At 39.5% G+C, this 22510-nt stretch overlaps 1 protein-coding gene across 1 annotated transcript in view; it reads right to left on the reverse strand.

Moving 5' to 3' along the window:
* The window catches only part of LOC110451175 (cGMP-dependent protein kinase 1-like), a 109073-nt gene extending 89377 nt beyond the window's left edge, over positions 1-19696 (reverse strand). The window contains exon 1 of the mRNA XM_021499044.1: positions 19026-19696. Within this exon, the coding sequence (XP_021354719.1) occupies positions 19026-19366 (341 nt within the window). The 5' untranslated portion in view covers positions 19367-19696. The remainder of the gene's footprint in view (positions 1-19025) is intronic.
* Between the last annotated feature and the right edge of the window lie 2814 nt (positions 19697-22510).

A 22510-nucleotide genomic window follows, 5' to 3' on the forward strand; every position in this document is an offset into this window, starting at 1 on the left:
AATGTGTCGTATAAACTTTGGTAACAGGACGTTCACGAACAATCCAAATATTCCGCCTCGTCAACATACAGATCGAGCGTTCGCCAGTATGGGCGGGGCTAAATGACCGACTTTTGAAAGCTTCTTTCCGATTGGTCAGTCCGCTGCAGAATGACACGTCGCCAGTTCAGGTCACAAAGTACTTTTGTACAAGGAAATACAATGTTTCTAAACATATTAGCGTAGTATATTTGTTAAGGTGTGTTAGAATGGGGATAGTACGTTGTTTTTCGTGTCTAGACTGGCGATTAGAACATGAAATTTGGTTTAAACTCTCGACCTATCGGTCTCGAGTTCAAACCCAAGCTTCATGTTCTAATCGCCAGTATAGCCACTCAAAACAACGTACTATCGCCTAAATCAATACAATTTTGAGGAATTTGCATGAGCTCTAACTACTAGTACTATGCCACCTGGCTAATATCTCCCTATGTGGGAATGCCTGCGTGTGCATGTGCTGGAGATATAATGATGTATAGTGATCTCCGGTATAAACACCCCAAAGATCCTGTGATCACCGGGCGTTATATATTTCCCATGATCCAAGGTATAAACACCCCAAAGATCAGGTGATCACTGGCCAGTATATAGCTCCCGTGATCCCCGGTATAAACTACCGAAAGATCCTGTGATCACCGGGCGTTATATATTTCCCGTGATCCCCGGTATAAACGCCCCAAAGATCCTGTGATCACCGGGCGTTATATATTTCCCATGATCCACGGTATAAACACCCCAAAGATCAGGTGATCACTGGCCAGTATATAGCTCCCGTGATCCCCGGTATAAACTACCGAAAGATCCTGTGATCACCGGGCGTTATATATCTCACAGGATCCCCGGAATAAACAACCCAAAGATCTTGTGATCACCGGGCGGTATATATCTCACAGGATCCCCGGTATAAACAACACAAAGATCCTGTGATCACCGGGCGGTATATATATATATCCATGGATCGTCCAGGGTTCTGTGATTCCCGGTATACATCTCCCAGAATCCTCGGATTCCCGGTATATATCTCCCAGAATCCTGGCATTCCCGGTATATATCTCCAAGAATCCTGTGATTCCCGGTATATATCTCCAAGAATCCTGGGTTTCCCTGTATATATCTCCCAGGGCCCTGTGATTCCCAATATATATATCCCAGGATCCTGTGATTCCCAGTATATATCTCCCATGATCCTGTGTTTCCCTGTATATATCTCCCAGGGCCCTGTGATTCCCAATATATATATCCCAGGATCCCGTGATTCCCAGTATATATCTCCCAGGATCCTGTGATTCCTAATTTATATATCCCAGGATCCCGTGATTCCCAGTATATATCTCCCATGATCCTGTGTTTCCCTGTATATATCTCCCAGAATCCTTGGATTCCCGGTATACATCTCCCAGAATCCTGGGATTCCTGGTATATATTTCCCAGAATCCTGGGACTCCCGGTATACATCTCCCAGAATCCTGGGATTCCCGGTATATATCTCCCAGAATCCTGCGATTCCCGGTACACATCTCCCAGAATCCTGGGATTCCCGGTATACATCTCCCAGAATCCTGCGATTCCCGGTATACATCTCCCAGAATCCTGGGATTCCTGGTATATATTTCCCAGGATTCAGTTATTCCCGATATACAACCCCCAATATCCCAGGATCCCCGGTATATATCGTCCAGGATTATGTGATCCCCCTTACATATCTCCCAGAATCCTGTGATTCCCGCTATATATCTACTGGGGTCCTGTGATTCCCGTATATATATAAACACATTGTTGACCGTTTTGATCTACAATGTTATTTTACAAAACCGCTATTTAGAAAAAAATAAATGTATTCTTGCGAAATATAGATTGCAAGCACATAACCTTAATATAGAGACAGGTAGATATAATGCAGTGCCTCGAAACTTTATGTGATCTTGGAGATGTCAGGATGAGTTTCATTTCATTCTTATGTGTCCTGTGTTTTTAGAATTAAGAGTATCGTATATCAAGCCATATTATCGTATTCGTCCTTCTATGTTTAAATTAATAAAGCTGCTGTCTAGCAAAAAAAAAAAACTTATTAGAAATTTAAGTAAGTACTTGATTCAGGCAACTATTAAGAGAAGTCGTATATTATGAAATATAAGCTGTATCAAAGTCTTGCTTTAAACGTTTAGTTACTGTATAATGCGATTGAGATCTATGTCTTTTACTTCACAATGAGTTATAATCTCATTTCATTATATAATATATAGTACTCGTTTTGCCTTCATGTTGAGGTTGTATGATTGACTTTGAAGTTTTGTTATTTCCTAGAAATTTGGTTAGATTAAGGCTTTATTTGTATTATTTCATAAACAACTAAATTATGCAACTAAATTATGCTTCATTAGAGCCCGCTAAGTTACTTAGGAAAACTTTACCAAACTTATGACAATTTCATAATTTGTAAATATTATGTATGGAATTAAATCTATTGCAAATGTTCTCCGCCATTGTACAAGATATTTGTAAAGTATTTATCTATATGTATATTTCTGTACGCCTATATGCAATGTGCATTTGGTAATAAATTGAATATAAAAAAAATCTGGGATCCTTTGATCTTTTGTTTAAGTGACATTTTTTTCGCAGTTAAACTAAGCTCCTTGTTTTCTCTTTCGAGTGTTAAATAACCAGTTGTTTGTAACCAGAACTATAAATATTTTGCTTTAGAATGATTGCCAACCAAACGTATGCAACTTTTGACAAGTATTCGCTCAGGCGGTAATGGTAGCCATTTTTTTCTCCACTATAAATATTTCTTTGGAATGATTGGCAGCTACTTGCGGGAACAACGCCGTAATATGTATTGTTACAATTTCTGGCAGGCGAATAGGATCAATGGGAAACCATTCGGTATTTACGTCAACAATTAACAATTATGACCCCAAGTTGTTCTAAACCCCTAAAACGTGTAATAAGTTATCAGGCCCCTGTGCGAACGGGATATATAATTTCAAAATATGAGACGTAACCTGCCCAAGTCCAACCACTACACACCAAATGTATCGGGATTGGAAGCGCAATGAGATTGCTTCATGATATCACAGAGATACTATATGTTATATAGAGAATAATACATGCCTTTTTCCATATCACACCCAGTATCACCCCGAGATTGCAATATCAGCCCAAGGGCCGATGGCCCGAGGGCTGATATTGGTCGAGGGTTGATACTATGTGTGATATGGAAAAAGGCGTGTTTTATTCTGTTTATTACATACTTACTAAAAAAAACTACTGTCTTATGATTTATTTTTATTTTTGAAATATTGAAAAACGATTTTTTTTCCAAAAGGGGTGTGATATGGGTTTTGCGGGCTGATATGGGTTTTGGGGTGTGATACGGCGGGGGCTGATACGGATTTTGGGGTGTGATACGGCGAGGGCTGATATAGGTTAGAGCAATTGTGTCGTATCGCATATACAAAAAAACCGTATTTATTAGTAAGTATGTAATAAATATCCGTCTTTAATGCGTTACAAACAAGAAATTAATGTCGATAATGACTTCTAAAACCGAATAGCAGCGGAAATGACCGAAAATCAGTGAAAACCTATCTTTAACGTTTAAGATGAAAAGATGAAAACGTCGTCATCAATTTATCTGTAAAACTATCACCTTAACTCAAACATATTTTAAAACAGTTTGCCTAAAATGAAGCTAAAATCCTACCCTGCCAAAACCGCTACAATAGTACCCAAACATGTATAACGACAGAGCGCACACAGACTTTTGGGGACAATCCACCCCTCTAGCAATGAGACAGAGAAAACATATCCTACTGAATGATGCCGATATAAAAGTATACCCCTTCAGCTGGTTGGCAGCCGAATGCTATTTATAACGATAGAAACCATCCTTTAAGATGATGTACGAAAGTGACACCGCTTCCATCGTAGATAACACAACTGTGATTAAAGATTTCTCCGCAACTTTATCATTGATAAATGTATATATTGATTCACTTTTGTATACATGTTTAACATGTTGCCGGTTGCTCAGATGTTTGTTGTTTTGATATTTTTTTTGTTATGTTAGATATTGTAATTTACATGTAAGATGATGTTCGTTGTTTCAGATGTTTGTTGTTTTAAATTATCTTTATTGTATAAAATGGTGTTTGTTGTGTAAAACATGTTGTTTTAGATGTTGTTTATTGAACAAGATGTTGTTTGTTGTTTTAGATATCTGTTGTTTAAATGTTGTTTTCGATGTGTGTTGTATACGGTGTTATTTGTTGTTACATATGGTGTTTGTTGTATAAGAGGTTTGTTGTTTGATGTTGTTTATTATGGTAGATGTTGTTTGTTGTGGTAGATGTTGTTTGTTGTGGTAGATGTTGTTTGTTGTAGTAGATGTTGTTGTTGTAGATGCTGTTTGTTGTGTTAGATGTTGTTTGTTGTTGTTTGTTGTTTTTTGTTGTGGTAGATGCTATTTGTTGTGGTAGATGTTGTTTGTTGTTGTAGATGCTGTTTGTTGTGGTAGATGCTATTTGTTGTGGTAGATGTTGTTTGTGGTGCTGTATGAGTTGTGGAAGATGTTGTTTGTTGTTTTAGATGCTTTTTGTTGTTGTAGATGCTGTTTGTTGTTGTAGATGCTGTTTGTTGTTGCAGATGCTGTTTGTTGTGGTAGATGCTGTTTGTTGTGTTAGATGTTGTTTGTTGTTGTTAGATGCTGTTTGTTGTTGTTAGATGCTGTTTATTGTTGTAGATGCTGTTTGTTGTTGTAGATTCTGTTTGTTGTTGCAGATGCTGTTTGTTGTGGTAGATGCTGTTTGTTGTGTTAGATGCTGTTTGTTGTGTTAGATGCTGTTTGTTGTGTTAGATACTGTTTGTTGTTGTTAGATGCTGTTTGTTGTTGTTAGATGCTGTTTATTGTTGTAGATGCTGTTTGTTGTTGTAGATGCTGTTTGTTGTTGTAGATGTTGTTTGTTGTTGTTAGATGCTGTTTGTTGTTGTAGATGCTGCTTGTTGTTGTAGATGCTGTTTGTTGTGGTTGATGCTGTTTGTTGTGTTAGATGCTGTTTGTTGTGTTAGATGTTGTTTGTTGTTGTTAGATGTTGTTTGTTGTTGTAGATGCTGTTTGTTGTTGCAGATGCTGTTTGTTGTGGTTGATGCTGTTTGTTGTGTTAGATGTTGTTTGTGGTTGTTAGATGTTGTTTGTTGTGTTAGATGTTGTTTGTTGTTGTTAGATGTTGCCTGTTGTGTTATATGTTGTTTGTTGTGTTATATGTTGTTTGTTGTGGTAGATGTTGTTTGTTGTGCTGTATGAGTTGTGGTAGATGACAGTTGATGACCTCCTCAGTTACGTTATATTACGGTACACAGTGATGATACAACACTGAGTTATAGGGGGAGCGGTCCTCGACAATACAGAGAGAAGTCGTTTGTATAGTGGTTTCCTATTGATGTTTTATTTATACGCGTTCAATAAAATGACATTAAAATCCACGTCAACCATAACTGCTCAGCGATAAGAAAGCAATTATTGTACATCTATCGTCCATGTTCCATTGAAGGCACATTCACTAGGACCTAACACCGACACTCAATAATTTGCCACGGTTCAGCACTGATTCATCGAAAATCGAAAAGTAAAATTAAAAACATTTTGATGCTAAACGCCTTCCGTTTGATAGACACCGTCCATTTGTTTCCGGAGTTATTTGTATTCGGGGCTCGATGACATTCAGAAGATGTATGTCAAACTGACAAGGTTATGTGGTTTGTACCGACCTCAGAACGGCAGCCAACATGTACGTTGTACGTAAAAAACACCTTTCTGAAAAGGTCCTACAGGTATAAAGTCTGTATCAAAACAAAATCAACTCTATATTACGTAACACCACCGAGTCACTCAATTTAATTAATGCACATTCTAAACAGAAATGAACGCGTGCCTTTAGATATATGGACGCTTATTTGAAGTGACGTACAAAGGGAGATAACTCTACTTCAAATAGCTGTTAGGAGAAAACTGTTTTAGATTTATATATTGTTTAATAAAACATAAACGTCATAGGTTTATTTATAAGTACACGCACCACGTAATGGAGTTCTGCCGTTAGACAAGCAGAAGTGCATACACACTTTACATTCGGTCGGTAAATGACTTTTATGTGAGCTCTAACGTGAACCCTCCTACAGCAGATCTCGTCTCAAGTGCACGGGAGTCTGTTGTGTCATCAGTCAAGTTATCGCACAGCGTCGGTTTGTAGTGTAACTTTGTACTGCAGCGTCATTCTACAAATACTGTAGGTTGGTACTAGAATGTCAATATCTAATGTTGTGTGATACTGGTGTCATTTTGTTCTACAGGTTGGTACTGAGCAACGTAGTTCCTTTTTATATGATATGGGTAACTGATAAGACACTATTTGGTAACTGCGGAGATTAATCTGTAAATCACCCAGAACAACACTGCCAGGCTGTCCAAGGTTGGGATACGAGTTCATTATTTTACATAATTGTGAGATGTCTTCTGTGTCTTGTCAAATTTCTTTAGTGCGAAAATATCCTATCGTAAAATTAGCCGATATAATTCCAATATTAATTGAGAGCGTGTTTGTGGAGCGACAAAAAGTACTAATACGAAAATGTTCGGGGGCAGGCAATCTCGTCATGCTTTACATAAATACCGGTAACCCCCATACCTGCGTCTGGCTTTTACTGTTTTTGTTGTAACAAAGAATAACATGTGTTTAAAACAGTCTGACTAAAAATAATCACAAAGGTATATTTCGGACAACTGGATCTCAATTTGCATTATCGAGATTTCAGACAATTTGGTTTTCGGACCAACGTAAACCCGGACAATTGAGCCGTCTAGTTACAAACACTCGGGACTATTAAGCATTGTGGCCATTGGAACTTCGAATGCTGATCTCTACGGACCGGACCCAGTTACAAATTGAAGGATTTGTAAGTGTTTTCTCCGAAAACCGGGAAAAGGCTGTTTCGACTGTGTTCATGCTATCCTCGGCAACTCCTTTTATATACTTAAAACCTTGGTGTGATTTGGAAACCGGGACATACTTGCCGACACATTGTTCTATATAAAGAAATTTATCAAGTTACAGTTGTGGGATCGCACAACGTTACACGATGTGTGAACGGTGTGTGAACGATGTGTACACGATGTGTGAACGGTGTGCGCACGATTTGTGCACGGTGTGTGAACATTTGCACATTTGTGCGGACGATCGACGAACGTGTGCGATAACAATCGTGGTTGGTGTAAATTGAGGAATGGCTTAACAATATATACGGTTTGGTATTTAAACATATAAACGTGATTGTTTAGTATGTTTCCCTATTCTAGCTTCATCTACAAGCTTATCTTTCTGTCTGAACTTTCTTAAATTTAGAAATGGTGTTTTTTAAACGACCTTAATCGACACATGTAACATTACAACACAGTCTCGGCAACACAGGTAAACATAGCCACTTTGTACCTGGACCGTAGTTTTCCTCCGCCCGGGGCACTTACGTAACGCGTCAAGGTGTGAAAAACAGATGAAGGGGGAGCTTTAATGGATTAAAACGAATGCAAATAACAAATACTAAACGTCCAGTTGTGTTTTCATAACGGTAAACGGTATCACATATCAGCTCTACCCGTCAGGCACAGGCCAAGTAAAACTCCGGTCACTCATCAATTTGTTATTTAACTGTTCTGTTACATGGCTAGAAATCCATTCTGGACAGTCTAACGGTCACAGTAATACTGTGTTACATGCATTGTAAAATTGTACATAATTTTAATTATTGTCATTAGAAATTACAATAATAAATACAGTGTACATTATTGCATACGAGCCTTCCGTATTTTTTTCATTCCGTAATATTGATCAACAAATTGTACATTAGCGCACAACGGGGCGAACGATGTTAATGGACGATGTGCGGACGGTGTGTAAACGATGTATGCACGGTGTGCGAACGGTCTTTTTGGTGCGTTGTGCGGTCACACAACTGTACATGCATGTATATATACGAAATTAATATAAATATAAAAATATTTATCGCAAGTGAAACTCATCCTTTCTTATTAAATCAGAAGAATACGACCTTTTTGATATATTTTTTGCCGTACATTTTAACCACACATATACATTGTAACCACTAAAAGATGTATAAGCATATGATTACATTTTTGGATTCAACTTCAATGCTACTTCATTAAACCCACCACCCACACCCAACCCCGTAACCCCATCCCACCCCACAACACACGTATTTTGCTATTATATTAACACATTTAACTGAAATTACCCAACCTGTTTTATCAGTTAAAACATCGTATTTTAAATAAAGATAACAAGCATGTAAGTATATTATCAAGATTAGGAAGGGAAAAAATCAGACTCATTTGGACAAAGTCATGCGAGACGCGTCCCACATACTCAGTTCTACATGTGTAAGCTATAGCTTATAACGTTTAAGTGTATATATTAATTGGTGATAGATACCCACATCCTCACGATGTTGACACGCGCAGTCACCCATTTCCTGTGTGGTTTTCAATACCCGATACCGACCCCCAAAGCACTCTCTACAAAACGTATATGTTATACCTTTCGTGCAGTTTCAGTTATTGCGTGTCTCAAAAATGCCTGTCAACCCTGATTATTCACATGTAATAAAACTCGCCATTCGTGTATTGCACGATCTTGGAAGCGAGTAACAAGTAGTCACGCGCACCATCTTATCCCCAGTGACTCATTACCACCTGGTTTAAGACAGTAACTCTATACATCATGTCCTGTAAAATTATGAGAACAGAAACAGATAGTCAGAATAAATATATCTGGCCTATTTGTTATTAGAAGTTATTTTGACCACCCGCCTTCCAATTAGCGAAGTTGACGTACGACATGCACAAAATGTTGCACACGGCCACATGTTCTGTCAACGTGTGTGTGAGGGCAATCTGTAGAAATTCGCTAACATTGAGGCACAGGTGTTCGGGCTGGTATCGTGCGCCACCTAACGCTTCCGGGACAATGGCGATATATTGAAGGCCAAGGTCACTGACAGACACGTATTATCAGTAGTGCGAAATGTGTGTGTTGGTATGTTGTTCCCCTCCCCATTTCGTGACGTACATTCGTGATGTGTGGGGAAGCACCTAAGTACACGTGCTTGGCCCTCCATCAATCTCACGCCAGATTTGTGGCATTGAAAAATTATGTTTTTACAGAATGTCTTTGATGCTGGCAAATAGTCAGTATATTTGGTATCTGTTCATTATCAATACCAATATAGTCCACATACACTGTTGCGTCACTTTAAACATCCAGCTTGTGTTGGATTTTCATTCGTATATGGTAATGAATGGAATGTTAAATAAAAAGAAAATGTTAGGATGCCATTTTAATCCAAAAACATTCCTCTACAGTTGCACCCCATGTAGATACACTAATAACTATGGTCTTACAATGTTCAATGAAAGCCTTCAGTTATCATTAGGCACTTAGTCACATTTCCCACGCTCTGTTTATATAAATGGGAGGTAACTGGGTAAACATGACTTTATTCAATTTTATCATAACGGGCACCTGTCTTGTATATACGGGACAAGTAACACAGCGCGGGGATAACTGGGCCATGTACACCAGACAGTTCCCTCTGCACATATCGTACATACCTAACCTACATAATTATATACCGGCGGGTCTGATTAGGGGCTGGATTGAGTGGCTGACCCTAAACATCTAGCCTAGATATCGGACCTATCTACCAGGGGTCTGATCGACAGACTGACAGCCCCTTTATACCAAGCCTAAAAACTGTTACCGAGATGTATTAAACCATAGTAGTATGTACCTCTCTAACTGATTAAAGGGTACACTCGATAGCTTTTATGCCTACATATACATGTAAAAGGTCTAGATTCGGCGTTTGGCCGATAGACTGACACCCCTAAATACCTACCACTTCAGTATATATTATACCTAGCCGTATGATTGATTAGCAGAGTACATTGCCGAAATACCGCAGGACTGATTCAATTATTTTAATCCGTAAGTTATACAACATTTTGGATTTATATTTGCAAAAAACACCAAATTCATCATCGCTATCTCCAACAACACATCAGGGGTTCAATCGACTGTCTGACAGTCCATCTACATGTATAAACATACGTAGTCTATATACATAGTCTTAATAATAGGCCTTTTTAAGGGGTCTGATCGACACACTGACAGTCCCTATATGCATATTACCAAAATACATGGGCTGATAATTATTATATATATAAGGGGCTGTCAGTCCGCCTCGGTGCCTATAACTTAAATGGCAAGACTGATAAGGTATTCCTCTACAACCTATATACTGGGCTTATTAGGGACTGGTCATGACTGACAGCCCTTACACCTATAACTTTTATACCAAAGCAAGACTGATGAGGCTAACTTTGATACAGCCCCTGATTGCTTTCAACACCTTGGCTGATTACGGGCTGACTAACAGTCCATATCAAATACGTACAGCCTTACATCAGCATCATGTAGAAACTGACCCCGTAAACCAAGGGGCAGACAACCCAGCATGCCTAGGACCTAAGGGTTATCGATTAACGAGTCAGGAGACACAAATTGGACCACTTGTATAATGTAATCAGTATTTGGATAAGTTTATCTTGGATTTAGATAAAAAAAAACGTCTGAACATTCTACCAACAAAACTCATTAAAGAGTGCTACACTTTTAAATGATATGAATTTCAAAGGAAATTGGACAAGTACCGTAGAAGGCCCCGAAGGGTTGTCTACATACGTACACGTCCTGTTCCGATAGACGACAATGGATACTGTTCAGGCCGGCTTCACGTGGAATTCCCGGAGATCGCAATATAACCGCGGTGTGGGAATCTTTACCTGTACTACATTTGTGGAATGCTTGCGTGAGATATGTACATTGTATTAGGACAAATGTCAATGTATCGTAGTAACTATTACGTTTTTTTATATGCATATGCAGATTGGACAGAGTTTTACCTAGCTTTCTCAAACGTCTGCAACTGAGTGAGCAGGTAGGTATGTGTGACCCTAAATTTGCAGCAAAACAATCCATAATCGATATTTAATTGTGCCGCTTTTGCCCGCATGACTCCAAGCGACATCTGTTGATGTAATAAAAACATAAACATATCGGTGTTTAAGATTAATTAACGCATGAATAATGGCCATTTTCCAATAAAAATGTATTTCGATCTTTTTACTGAGCTTACTGGACAAAATATCATTGAGTAGTTGATAGGGATACGAGTACAGCTACAGGTTCAGCCAAGGTTGAAACAGTTTAGTCGAGATTTACACCAACAAACACAAAAGGTACCCGGTTTTTTTGGCCAAGCGTGAAACAATGTGTGAGTAGTTGTTAGGTTTACAGAGCATAGGTTGGCTGACTTTGGATGTTTCTCTTGGTTTTGAAAGCAATTCAGATAGGTCGTGACGATGTTAGCAGTAACGGAAGTAATCCAAACTAAATGGTGGCAATGTAAGTTGTACCGGAAGTAGTGAAGTAGTGATGATGATATAGTTGTACCAAAGGTTGTCTCCTGGTGACCCGTCGGCGATGTTTTTAATACCATAAAAAGACCTGTTTTGAACGATGGCAGTTTTATTTGTACCGGAAGTAGTGCAGTAATGACCTGCTATGTAAAAAAAACGGATACTTTCGGGTAATCGATATTTAATGCAATCGATTATTTGCTGACCGGAATGCCCATCTAAACCTTTACAGCAGCAATATACTGTAATCAAGCCCCATGATCTCCTCCTTCGTCCCTCCCACTGTCCCTCCCTCTGTCCCCAAGTACCTACAGCGCTGTTACATCAAAGCCGGACTGACCTCATGGCCTCGGATAACGAGGTTGTGATGGGAGAGAGAGAGGACTGATTTGACTCGATCAACGTCACCTCTCACGTAAATTTCACGCTCCACCAGAAAGAGCCTCAGAAGATAATATCCATTTACCATTGTCAAAATGTGTGTAAATATGTCGTCCCGTGTGAACTACGCCACCAAACTACAACAGCTGGACATTTACACCATACCGAAACATGTGATCGTAAACAAACGGACCATGTGTTTCTTTTCAAGCTAAACATTATATCTACAAGTAATGTGCCGTATTATATTTTTTGTGTGTATTTTGTGTTTGGAGGGGATGAACCAAAATTAAACACAACAAAATTTCACAATGCCGTCGCAACATCCGAATTTCGACAGACCGTCTTCAAACTCATTTGTTATGCATGTACCAAATACTGACTTCCGTTGGCTATATATAGGTTTTCAGGTAAATGGTTTTTTTTATAAGATTAACACACTCGGTGCATTACAAGTCAATAAAGGTATTCTTTCATTGTTTTCATATCCGCTGTTGTGTTCAAGGGTGTAGACAACTAAGTGTTCACATGTTTGTGCGCAGCCATGTGCGACAAAATAAAAAAGGCTGTATATTTATGGAATCTGAAAACAATACTCATCATTCTGACATAATAGAGCGACTTTGTAACCACAGACATCGCACAGCTACAAAAACTTAGTACAGAGGATCATCAAACGACAAAATTTGACGCCACATTTTCGCTTACAGACGATTAGTGCCGTTTGTTTTATATCAACATGGTTGTATCTAAAAGGCTGGAAAATGCGTCTTTCTCAAGAACAACTTCACGAAATATCTATAATTCAACCGGATTCTAAATTAAAAAACAAACAAACAAACAAACAAAACCTATATAGGTCTTATTTAACATTATCAGAATATGTCTAACATCGAGGTGCCGGATATGAAAGGGTTTGTCTATTCCGTACACTTCCGGTCTCATCCAAGACCGCAACTCAAAAAACTGTACCTCCATAATCTCACCCATCCTGTACTGTGAATCTCTCTGACAACGCTTATAGCTCCAGTTATCTATACTGACGACGATTGATAGCGCCCCGCTGTGGACACCATGATAACGGTGATGGAGGGTGCTTCTTCTTGTCACTCCCTGCCACTTACGATAGGCGGTGATTGGGTTGGAATCATCGTGTTTGGATGACAATAAGACAATTTGAGGTCAATGGGTCATATAACCGCCGGTTACTCTCGAAGTCACACGGGGCTATATATACGGCGTAAAAGTCACCGATGTAATGTACTTGGACAGCATGGCCAGAATGGTGACAAGTTTAGGACATACTGTAGACTGACACTCGTATAACTGACCTTGAGATTAGGCTTTACAACACATGTATACTAAGGATACACGTTGATTGACCTTGATTCGTACCCCCGGGCAAAGACAGGTTGACTTTGAGAATTCTGGTATTGTGGATCATTGTAACACTATTGTTTTCAATGCGTATAGAATGGTTCTATTGTTGTGAATAATACACACTACGCGGGCCGTCGTGTTTCGTCAGGTTTCGAGTCGAACGTAATGTATGAGGCGACCTGGACAATCTCAGTTGTCAACCACGGATGTTCTATAATTAATAATAGGAGGTACCTATATAAAGATCGCTAAAATGTGTTAAAGTATTCCCTCAAATTGGAGTAGATCCAAACATACTTGCTGTATTTGTGGTATGGTCTATAATAAAAAGCTATTCTCAAATGCCTTATATTTCAGCGAGACCCAAGGTAAACTTAAATGTTATGGAGTCAGTGTACATTTCCATGATATCGTCATTAATTATAGCTGGTGGTTTAGATTAATTTACATCGTGTTAGTTTCTCATTGTCACAAATGTGTTCCCTGATGAACTTTGTTAAATGGCATTGCACCGAGTCTCGTGACGGGCTGGTCAGAGCGGGCAGTTTTTCTCGGTTGTCCTTTTCTGCGTACCTTACACCATGTTTGGTTTGAAATGCGTCTCTGGTGTGAAAAGTGTGCCCATTCCTCATTTAAAGTCAATGTGAAATGTCAGTCGTGAATTGATGACTGTGAGACGGAGGTGGTGGCGATGCTGGGTCGGTGACAGGGAGGCAGTGTTACAACGAAAAACACCGGGAGTTACACGTCCCGACATAACTTCATCAGTTACCAACTCGACCGTGCTAAGGAAAACAACGGTTCTACTATGTCTAGGCCAGCCCAGTATGCCCATACGTTAGTTTTCTTACCTAAATATGCATTATCACAATAACATAATGATGACATTAATGCAGCTTTTGGATAAAAAATGTACATATTGAAATATCTCGTTTTTAATTATGAAAAGGTGACTGATCGTGCATAAAATCCCGAGGGCGATGTAGGTCGTACTGTAGCATTGTGATGAAAACCTACTACGTATTGTAGTTCCGTCGTTTTTACGAAATAAATGTTCTCTATACGAAACGATATCCGTATGAAACTGAAGAAAATAATTGGTCGTTTGATAAAAAAGCAGTACTGCTTCCAACAAAGTCTTCTCTATGAATATCAATTATGGACTTTGTCGAGGTCAAACGTATTTAACCGACCCAAAGGTCCTTAACTTTTATATTACATATCATGTCATTAGATAGCATGAGGTATTAGATATCCAAATGTTCAGAGGCTGGCTTCAATGAAACGTTCTAAAACTTGTTTCATATCTTACATGAATTTAAAACACACGTAAAATCCCATGTATAAATAGGCCGATATATAGGTCGTTTAATAAACCTGTGACTTCATTAGAGCCCCCAGTGATCTTCAAGTTACCACCTTATTTGATCAGACTGATAGACCGTGGGCTACTGGAATCTTACACACTTTTAAGACAAGGCAGATATTTGTAATATATTCATTATACACCTCAGTTTGTATAAACGGTGAGATACATATCACAGACGTTGACTATAATTATCCTTGCCCCACAACGCTTTGTTTTCCCCTCAATACACAGAAGGATCCCATTAACTCCTGTTTGGATATACTGTAGCACTGTTTGGATATATCTGTAGCACTGTTTGGATATACTGTAGCACTGTTTGGATATATCTGTAGCACTGTTGGGTCAGGGCACTTTCGTTGACCAGGTATCCTAATGGGTTAGGGCGATAGTATAATAATTTGAAGTTAAACAGGGTTCGAATCCCGGTCTAGCCCCGCTGATTTTTTGCACTCAGAACACTGTTGTTGACAATATTTTGTTAATTTCATCTTCATAATTTTTCATAAAAGTCACGCAAGGTATATTCTCTTTTAAGAAATGGTTAATCAAGTCTATGGTCATATATTCGACTGCTGTAAAATTATTCGGGTTTTTTTTTATTCCTATATTCAAACATTCAAATTTCGAACAACTACAATTCTGTCAAATGCATGGCAACATTTGATTTTTGAGATTTTTTTCTTAAACAAATATTTTACAATGGTGGCATTGGTAATAACATAGTTTAACTTGCTGGTACCCTTGACCATAGTTTGCATGTTTTCGTCTATCAGACAATGGTGTCGTCTGCAAGGGGAGGCTACACAATAAATATAACACAACTTGGCTACATACTTTCGGATGTAAACCGAAACTGAATAACACGTAATCGCTGAACTTTGGTACTATTTTGACACTCACATCAGTTTACGTAATTGTTCTCTCGTAAGCTGCTTCTCCAACTTTATAGTGACAGAACAATGAGAGGGGTAATTTAGGACATTGTGGCGACGACATGCGCAGTAATTCCATCCCGAGGTCAACATCCCACAGAACGTACCAGTGAACTCTCCTGTCAGTGTAAATATCGGGAGAGAATCCCCGCCCCACAAGTAAATACCAGTAATACAGATCGGGTTATCTTGTAATAATGTCTTCTGTGATGTATTCAAACTTTGGAAGGTGTAAATAACCGTTATACCTTTACACACACATATACACATGTATATACATATAGGTGTTACCTGTATATATATACAAGTTACACCTATACAAATAGGTACATATGGAACACCTATATATATAAAAGTAACACAAAATATATATACACACCACTGACACCTATATATATATATACAACTTACACCGTTATATAAGTTACACCTATATATATATATATATATATATTATAAATCAGAAAAGTTATCCTTACGGACGAAGAAATATTAAAACAAGAAAAATTCTCTACAAAGAGTCTTTAGTACTTTCATCTCTTCTAGGAGATTCTTCAGACTCTCGTATATATATATATATATATATACAAGTTACACCCTTATACAAGTTACACCTTTATACAAGTTACACCTATATATATAAACACGTTTTTAATTAAATTACACCTAAATATAAAACTAAGACCTATATCTACAAGTAACACGTGTATGTATAAGTAGTCTTGTCTGACATTATTACTACATGTAAATGCGACACTGTGCATGGGGCGTACAGTACAACCACCAATGTCCCTAACACGATACCTTATCAGTGAGTGACGAACAGGTGCGAAAGGCACTTCAAAGAATGTTGTTAAGCTGAATTGTACTGTGATCGCAGACACGGCACTCCTCAAGATAGTGAATTAGCCTGTCTATTGATTTTAATTGTTTCATAAATTCATAATGTCGATTGAAATGCATTTCCGCGTTAAAACTACATGTACATATTACATGTACATAGAATGATGTAGGACCACACGACGTAAACACAACCCGAACTTGTAGGTAACATGAATTGGCACTTCATACCAACACTGTCCAGACAGAAAAGAAAGATTAACAGTTTTGAGGGTAAATGTGAAAGTGCTAGAAAAACAAACTTATCAGTAAACACATGGTTGTACAGATGATTGAAAGGGCCTCGCCAGTCGGCCCGCCAACATGGCAGATATCTAGGACAGCATTGGTACGCGTTTCTGTATCGAGCTGGGGACGAAGGAATGTCAGAATGGAGTAGCGTTTTCAAGCACCATAACACAGTGACCTTTTCACACAAAGTATAGAGGAACCAGAGTGTCATTATACCTAACAAAGCATTACCCACATCGCCACAAGTGTCAGGCGTTACGGGGACGGAGAGGCACGTGCCCAGAAGTATTTTGAACACGTTAGATTTTTTCAGTGTTTACATGTAATAATCCTCGTGTTAAATAAACTGTTGTGAAATGTTTATTCAACCATCTAATCAAAATAATGACAAACCAAGCTTTACTAAGACACACTGACGATAGTCTGCGCTGCAGGGGCTGTGTTGTTATCGGTACCAACACTCCATACCGTTACATGTATACAGGGTCTGATAACCAGCTTAGGGTCATACCGATAGTCTTAATTCCTGTGTTTGCTCACAGCTCTACACTTTTTAATATGTCGATAAAACGATATCCTGGTAATGGGTCCACTCATAATTATCGGCTCACAAACATGGATATGTTCAATCTGAGATAAGAGCGGACAGAAAAATTGTAATAAGACACTTTACAACAGGATTCATTAAACTTTCAGTCAAAGTAACACCCCTCCCCTCCAATTCATTGCAATCCCAACATTCCAAGGTCAAGAGAGTTTGTCTCTCAAGTGCCCCAGTATAAATACTTGGCCACAAACGCCGAGCACACCCCAATACTTTCAGTAGCACCAGCCTTTGAGTATCCAAATACACGTCGATTTGTTTACTCAGAAAACAACCCCTAAATTGAGTGTTGAGAATGGGCCTGAAGGACCTGTTCCGATAATACTAGAAACTAACAATTATCTCGGCCGACAATCGGGGCACGATTTGACGGGTTATGGCGGTCCTGGTAGATACATCCAGGTATCTGGGAGTGATTACCATAGTACATTTGTATATATTGCAAGGAATTACGGAACTCAGAAAACGGAACTTGTAGCCAGAATTAGATGTTGTTTGTAGCACCTTGATGTAAAGTAGTGTTCCATCACTTCTGAGCTACCAGCCAGGGAGATTGATGGTCACTTGAGGGAAGAGACTGATATAGAGGGTATGTGGTTTGTATATAAGATTCGTACATGTATGTATACGGGTGTCATTCTGGCGGACAGTTCCGTAAACTGACCGCGCCAATTTAATGGTTTGACCTTTGCTTCCTCTGACCTTGGGTGGTGATGGATACAGAACATAATACCACCTTTTGGTGTGTCCATTTACTTTGTGATTACAGTGTTACTGAACAAATAAATGTAGGGTAGGCTGTATTAATCGGTGCGACTCCCATCACACTCAACTACACACAGACTGCGCGCGGAAGTGGCTAGAGTCCGGTGCTAGGTAAGGGTGATGGGATAAACAGCGAGTGATACTTCCGGCGTGCATTCGTTCCTTATAACACGCGTATTATATATACCGTACATGTATGTGTGTTCGTGTCGACAGCATGTAAACACCCTTGCTCCTACTTGTGTTAGGTGTATAAAGTGCTCCCGCATCTGTCAACGTGTGACAATTAAAATCAAAATATCCCTACATAAAACGTAAACTATGCCCACCATCAAACACATATCACTAAATATATGTGTAATATACTGTATTTAGTTTCCCAACAACAAGCCTAAGGCATAATGGTGACACACTTACATTCAACATAGCCAGAGCGCCAGTCGTTGTCCCGACGCCTTAGATAATGTGTGGGTTTATTATTGGTCTGGAATTTCGAGCTTTTGTTGTAATTCTCTACTTTAGTGGGACGGGATGTAGTTGGGGGTCACTGTTGACAGGACTGACCATGCAATGATACCCTCATCATTGATTTTACAGATAGCGATATAGGGTATACAATCAAAATATGACAAGGTTATAAATTACACTGACCGAGTCACGCTATTTGGGACAAATCGGTCAGGAAAAATCAATTGTAGATGGTCAGCGGACCCATGAACCACCTCCCACCCACAGACGCTGACCAGTACCCCTGTGCGCTGACCATCTACCCAGGTGAACCCATCTCGTGTCGCGTTTATCCTTTCTCCCACACCTAAATGTTGTGTCCCTGTCTATACTCTCCCCGAGGCTGATAGATCAATATACGCTTACCTGTTACTCTTGGCGTGTTTGATTGCTGATTGTCCTACGAAGTCCTGTATTGTTTTAAGGGAGTAAGGTTCGGCCGATATTCCCTGGGCTCTCTGTTTCCGTGGACCCACTGTAGATTTAATTGTTGGTAACACCGATTGATATTTATCCAGTTGACTCCGAAGTTGTAATATTTTCTCCTCCTTTTGTTCAAGTTGCCGTTGGAGAACTTTAATTTGCTCATCCTTGGTCCTTAAAAGGAGCTGCACATCCTGAAGTGAGCCCATTTTAAGGTTGTTGTTGTCCATGTCCGGCGATAAATCCGACAGTTTGCTGTCGTCTGCTATACCGGAAACATCCATTTGAACTTCATCAAACTATTTTTTTTCCTGAATGAAGACATGTAAACCCAACTTATTCACTGAGTGTACAAACTTTTACTCACACTACTTGAAGTACGGGGTCCTCTACCAGATATGGTTGTCCAATGGTAACATAAACACACTACATCTACTCTCACTCGGACTGCTCCACTTGTATACAACTGATCACAGCTGGCATATTTTTTGTACAACGGTGTGTCACATGACCCGCTAGGTTACACTACTTACTCTTATCAAGGGCAGGTAATAAATCAGATCTCCCCGTCGGCTGTGAGGGAGCTTGTTACCTGCGGAAAGTCTACCGTGTATAATTAGTTACCGCCGAATGAGATATATTCGTTACATAAGTGTGTGCGATGGTGGGCCGGGCTCCACGGGGGTGTGCTGGAAGGGCTCTGCGCTAGCGCCAACTCACGGGGTACCGAGCGCCTGACTAATAACGTGGCGCAGTATGGAACATTTGATTGAACTAGTTATCACAAACTAAACATAACAAATAACGTGTAAAGCATTGAGTGTCGTAAAGGTATTAACCATCTAGTCACTGGTAAATGTAAGGAAAACCAAAGGCGTGAAATGGCGCCTCGGGTATTTGTCATGGTTTGACAGGTGTATGTTGATGGAATTAATTGTCACCAAACATTTAACAGCCTAATGTACTATACAGGTAAAGGGGTATACTATTTGTTGGACCAGGAATGGTCTTGTTACCGGTTCACTAAACCGACACTGCCAGGAAGAGAGTGACACGAATTACTTTACAACAGGCGATAGTAATGGCACCCGACCCAATCAACATCATTGTGCGGAAACAACATACCGGCGTGTTACGAACTTATTACGTACGACTACAACTGAATTAAAATTCTATCGTTTAAATCCCAACTGGAAAGTTTGCGCTTTCATCTGAAATTGACCGACATACCCATACTACTCTGTTGATTTACCGGTGTATCATGGTGGTGTAAATGAAATTATTGTATTGTCGGACAGATAGGAAATGTAATGAACACGGGCTATATGTGTATAGCTCAATACACGAACGAATCGAACATAGCGAGTCAATCTGTAGATAACGATGGACGAATCAAATTTATTGGAGCTCTGGAGTCCGAAATCTACAACGCCAGGCTACCAAAGAGAGTACCTATGATAAACTGGCAGATCAAACAAGCGCCTCATTAGATAAGATGTCAATCCAAATTAAATCTTGATATATTTTCACCACCATGTACCTAAAGTGACCTTCTCCATACCGAAACCCTCTGCCAGTTCCCAAGTCGTGCCAATCTCAGAGACCGTTAACTCAATGACCTCGAGTCTGGCACGAGTGTTGAGCCGAGTTTCAAACATGTTTACCCCATCAAGCTTGTAAATCGTATATTCACAAGTTACAAGTAACGTCCTTATTTTCGGAGATTTGAGAAGCCCGGACTTTTACCATTACACAAAGTTTCCTTGTGTTATTTTGATTGTTAAAGCTCTACAACAGATGGTTTTGTGTATTTTCAGATCGGCGGAGTGACGGCCTGTTTTACGTACCCAATTATCCACTCATTACAAAGACATTATTGTTGGGTAATTTGCCTATATACTCTTGATATCAAAACAACATTTGCCTTTTTATTAACGAAGGTCGCGTGGTTATAACCCTGACGTAAAGGTATGCATGCATCTGGTCATGTGTGACTAAGTTACAGGTACCTATCACAAACCTATAACTAAGGTCACAAAACGATCAGGAATAGCATGGAGGGAGTAAAAAGGGGGAATCAGGAGGAGAGCGTGTGATTAGGAGGAAGGGGAGAGGGGGCTGGATGGGGGAGAGGCAAGTTGGGGAAGGAGACTGGTAATAGTCGGGGTGAGGGAAATACGTAAGTCGGAAAAGAGCGGGGCGGGGTAGGGGAGCAGCAGGATGTGGAAGGGGATCGAGGGGGTCAGGGAGAGGGAGACTGGTTTGGGGAGGAGAAGTTTAAGAAGTTAAGCACACTAGAACATTTACGCCATCAACACCACGAGATTTACACGAGTAACTGGTTACAAAAAGATCAATTGCATGTACAAGGGTACAATTCGACGGGGAGTGAGTGCGCAGACGCCCGGACCAGGGGAAAGTTCGGGAGGGGGGTTAGGTATTACAACGTGGACTAGGGGCAAATTGGGAGAGGGGGTTAGATACCACACGGTGAACAACAGAATGACGCAAATGATGAACGTTTCATGAGCCACATTTTGGAAACTAATCTGTGGACACGATAAAAGTACATAGTACGCCAACGCAGCGTCGTGTACCGCTCCGGCTACGATGTAATTGCGCGTTTCGTTATGCCTGCTTTTAAATCTCGTATTCCGCAATTTATAATAGATCCGAAGATGTTATCAACAGAAAGGCAAGAAACTGTCTGTCTTCTTGTATGATCTTATGTTACAGTTGTAATAACATAATCCTTCTGTTATACTTTTAATCCTTTGAATTTGTAGTGGAAAATCGTCCATCCTCCAACGGTATGTGAGGTTATTTTTACATTACCCATGGTCATCATTCATGCTATATTTTGATGTAACTTACTGTGTTGGTGAATTATTCGGGACGGCAGTGTTTGAGAATCGGTGATAATTTGGACTCCCGGTAGCGGAGTAGTTCGTCGTTACAAATGGGGCGCAAACAAGCTTCGAACGACCGGATCCGTCTGCCGCATTCACGTCAGATCCTAAATAACAATGTTTTGCAGATGACTTGACGAAAATAACTTCAATGATTTATTAAAACAGATGCCGTGAATTTAATGGCAGCTGATACGAAAAAAAGGCTGCAAGGATGCTAAACGTTACTCAGTTACTAAATATAGTACAGAACTATAAGGGTTTATAAAACACAATACTATTTCAAGTAGAACTTGCATAGACTCACATTTAACAGTGTTTGAACTTTTCATGCAGGTGCTCATTCTCCATTTTTATGCTACATTATACCAATATTCTCTGAAGGCGTAATGTACTGAGAGCTTACCACCCGAGAAACATTGATAAAACCTCAATAACAAAGAGTCAAAATGCTACTACAAGACACACAGAAGTCCGATGGTTAATATAAATTGCGGAACACGGACCTTAAAATGGACA

The sequence above is a fragment of the Mizuhopecten yessoensis genome, unplaced genomic scaffold, assembly GCF_002113885.1.
Source record: "Mizuhopecten yessoensis strain PY_sf001 unplaced genomic scaffold, ASM211388v2 scaffold5859, whole genome shotgun sequence".
Lineage (NCBI taxonomy): Eukaryota > Metazoa > Mollusca > Bivalvia > Pectinida > Pectinidae > Mizuhopecten > Mizuhopecten yessoensis.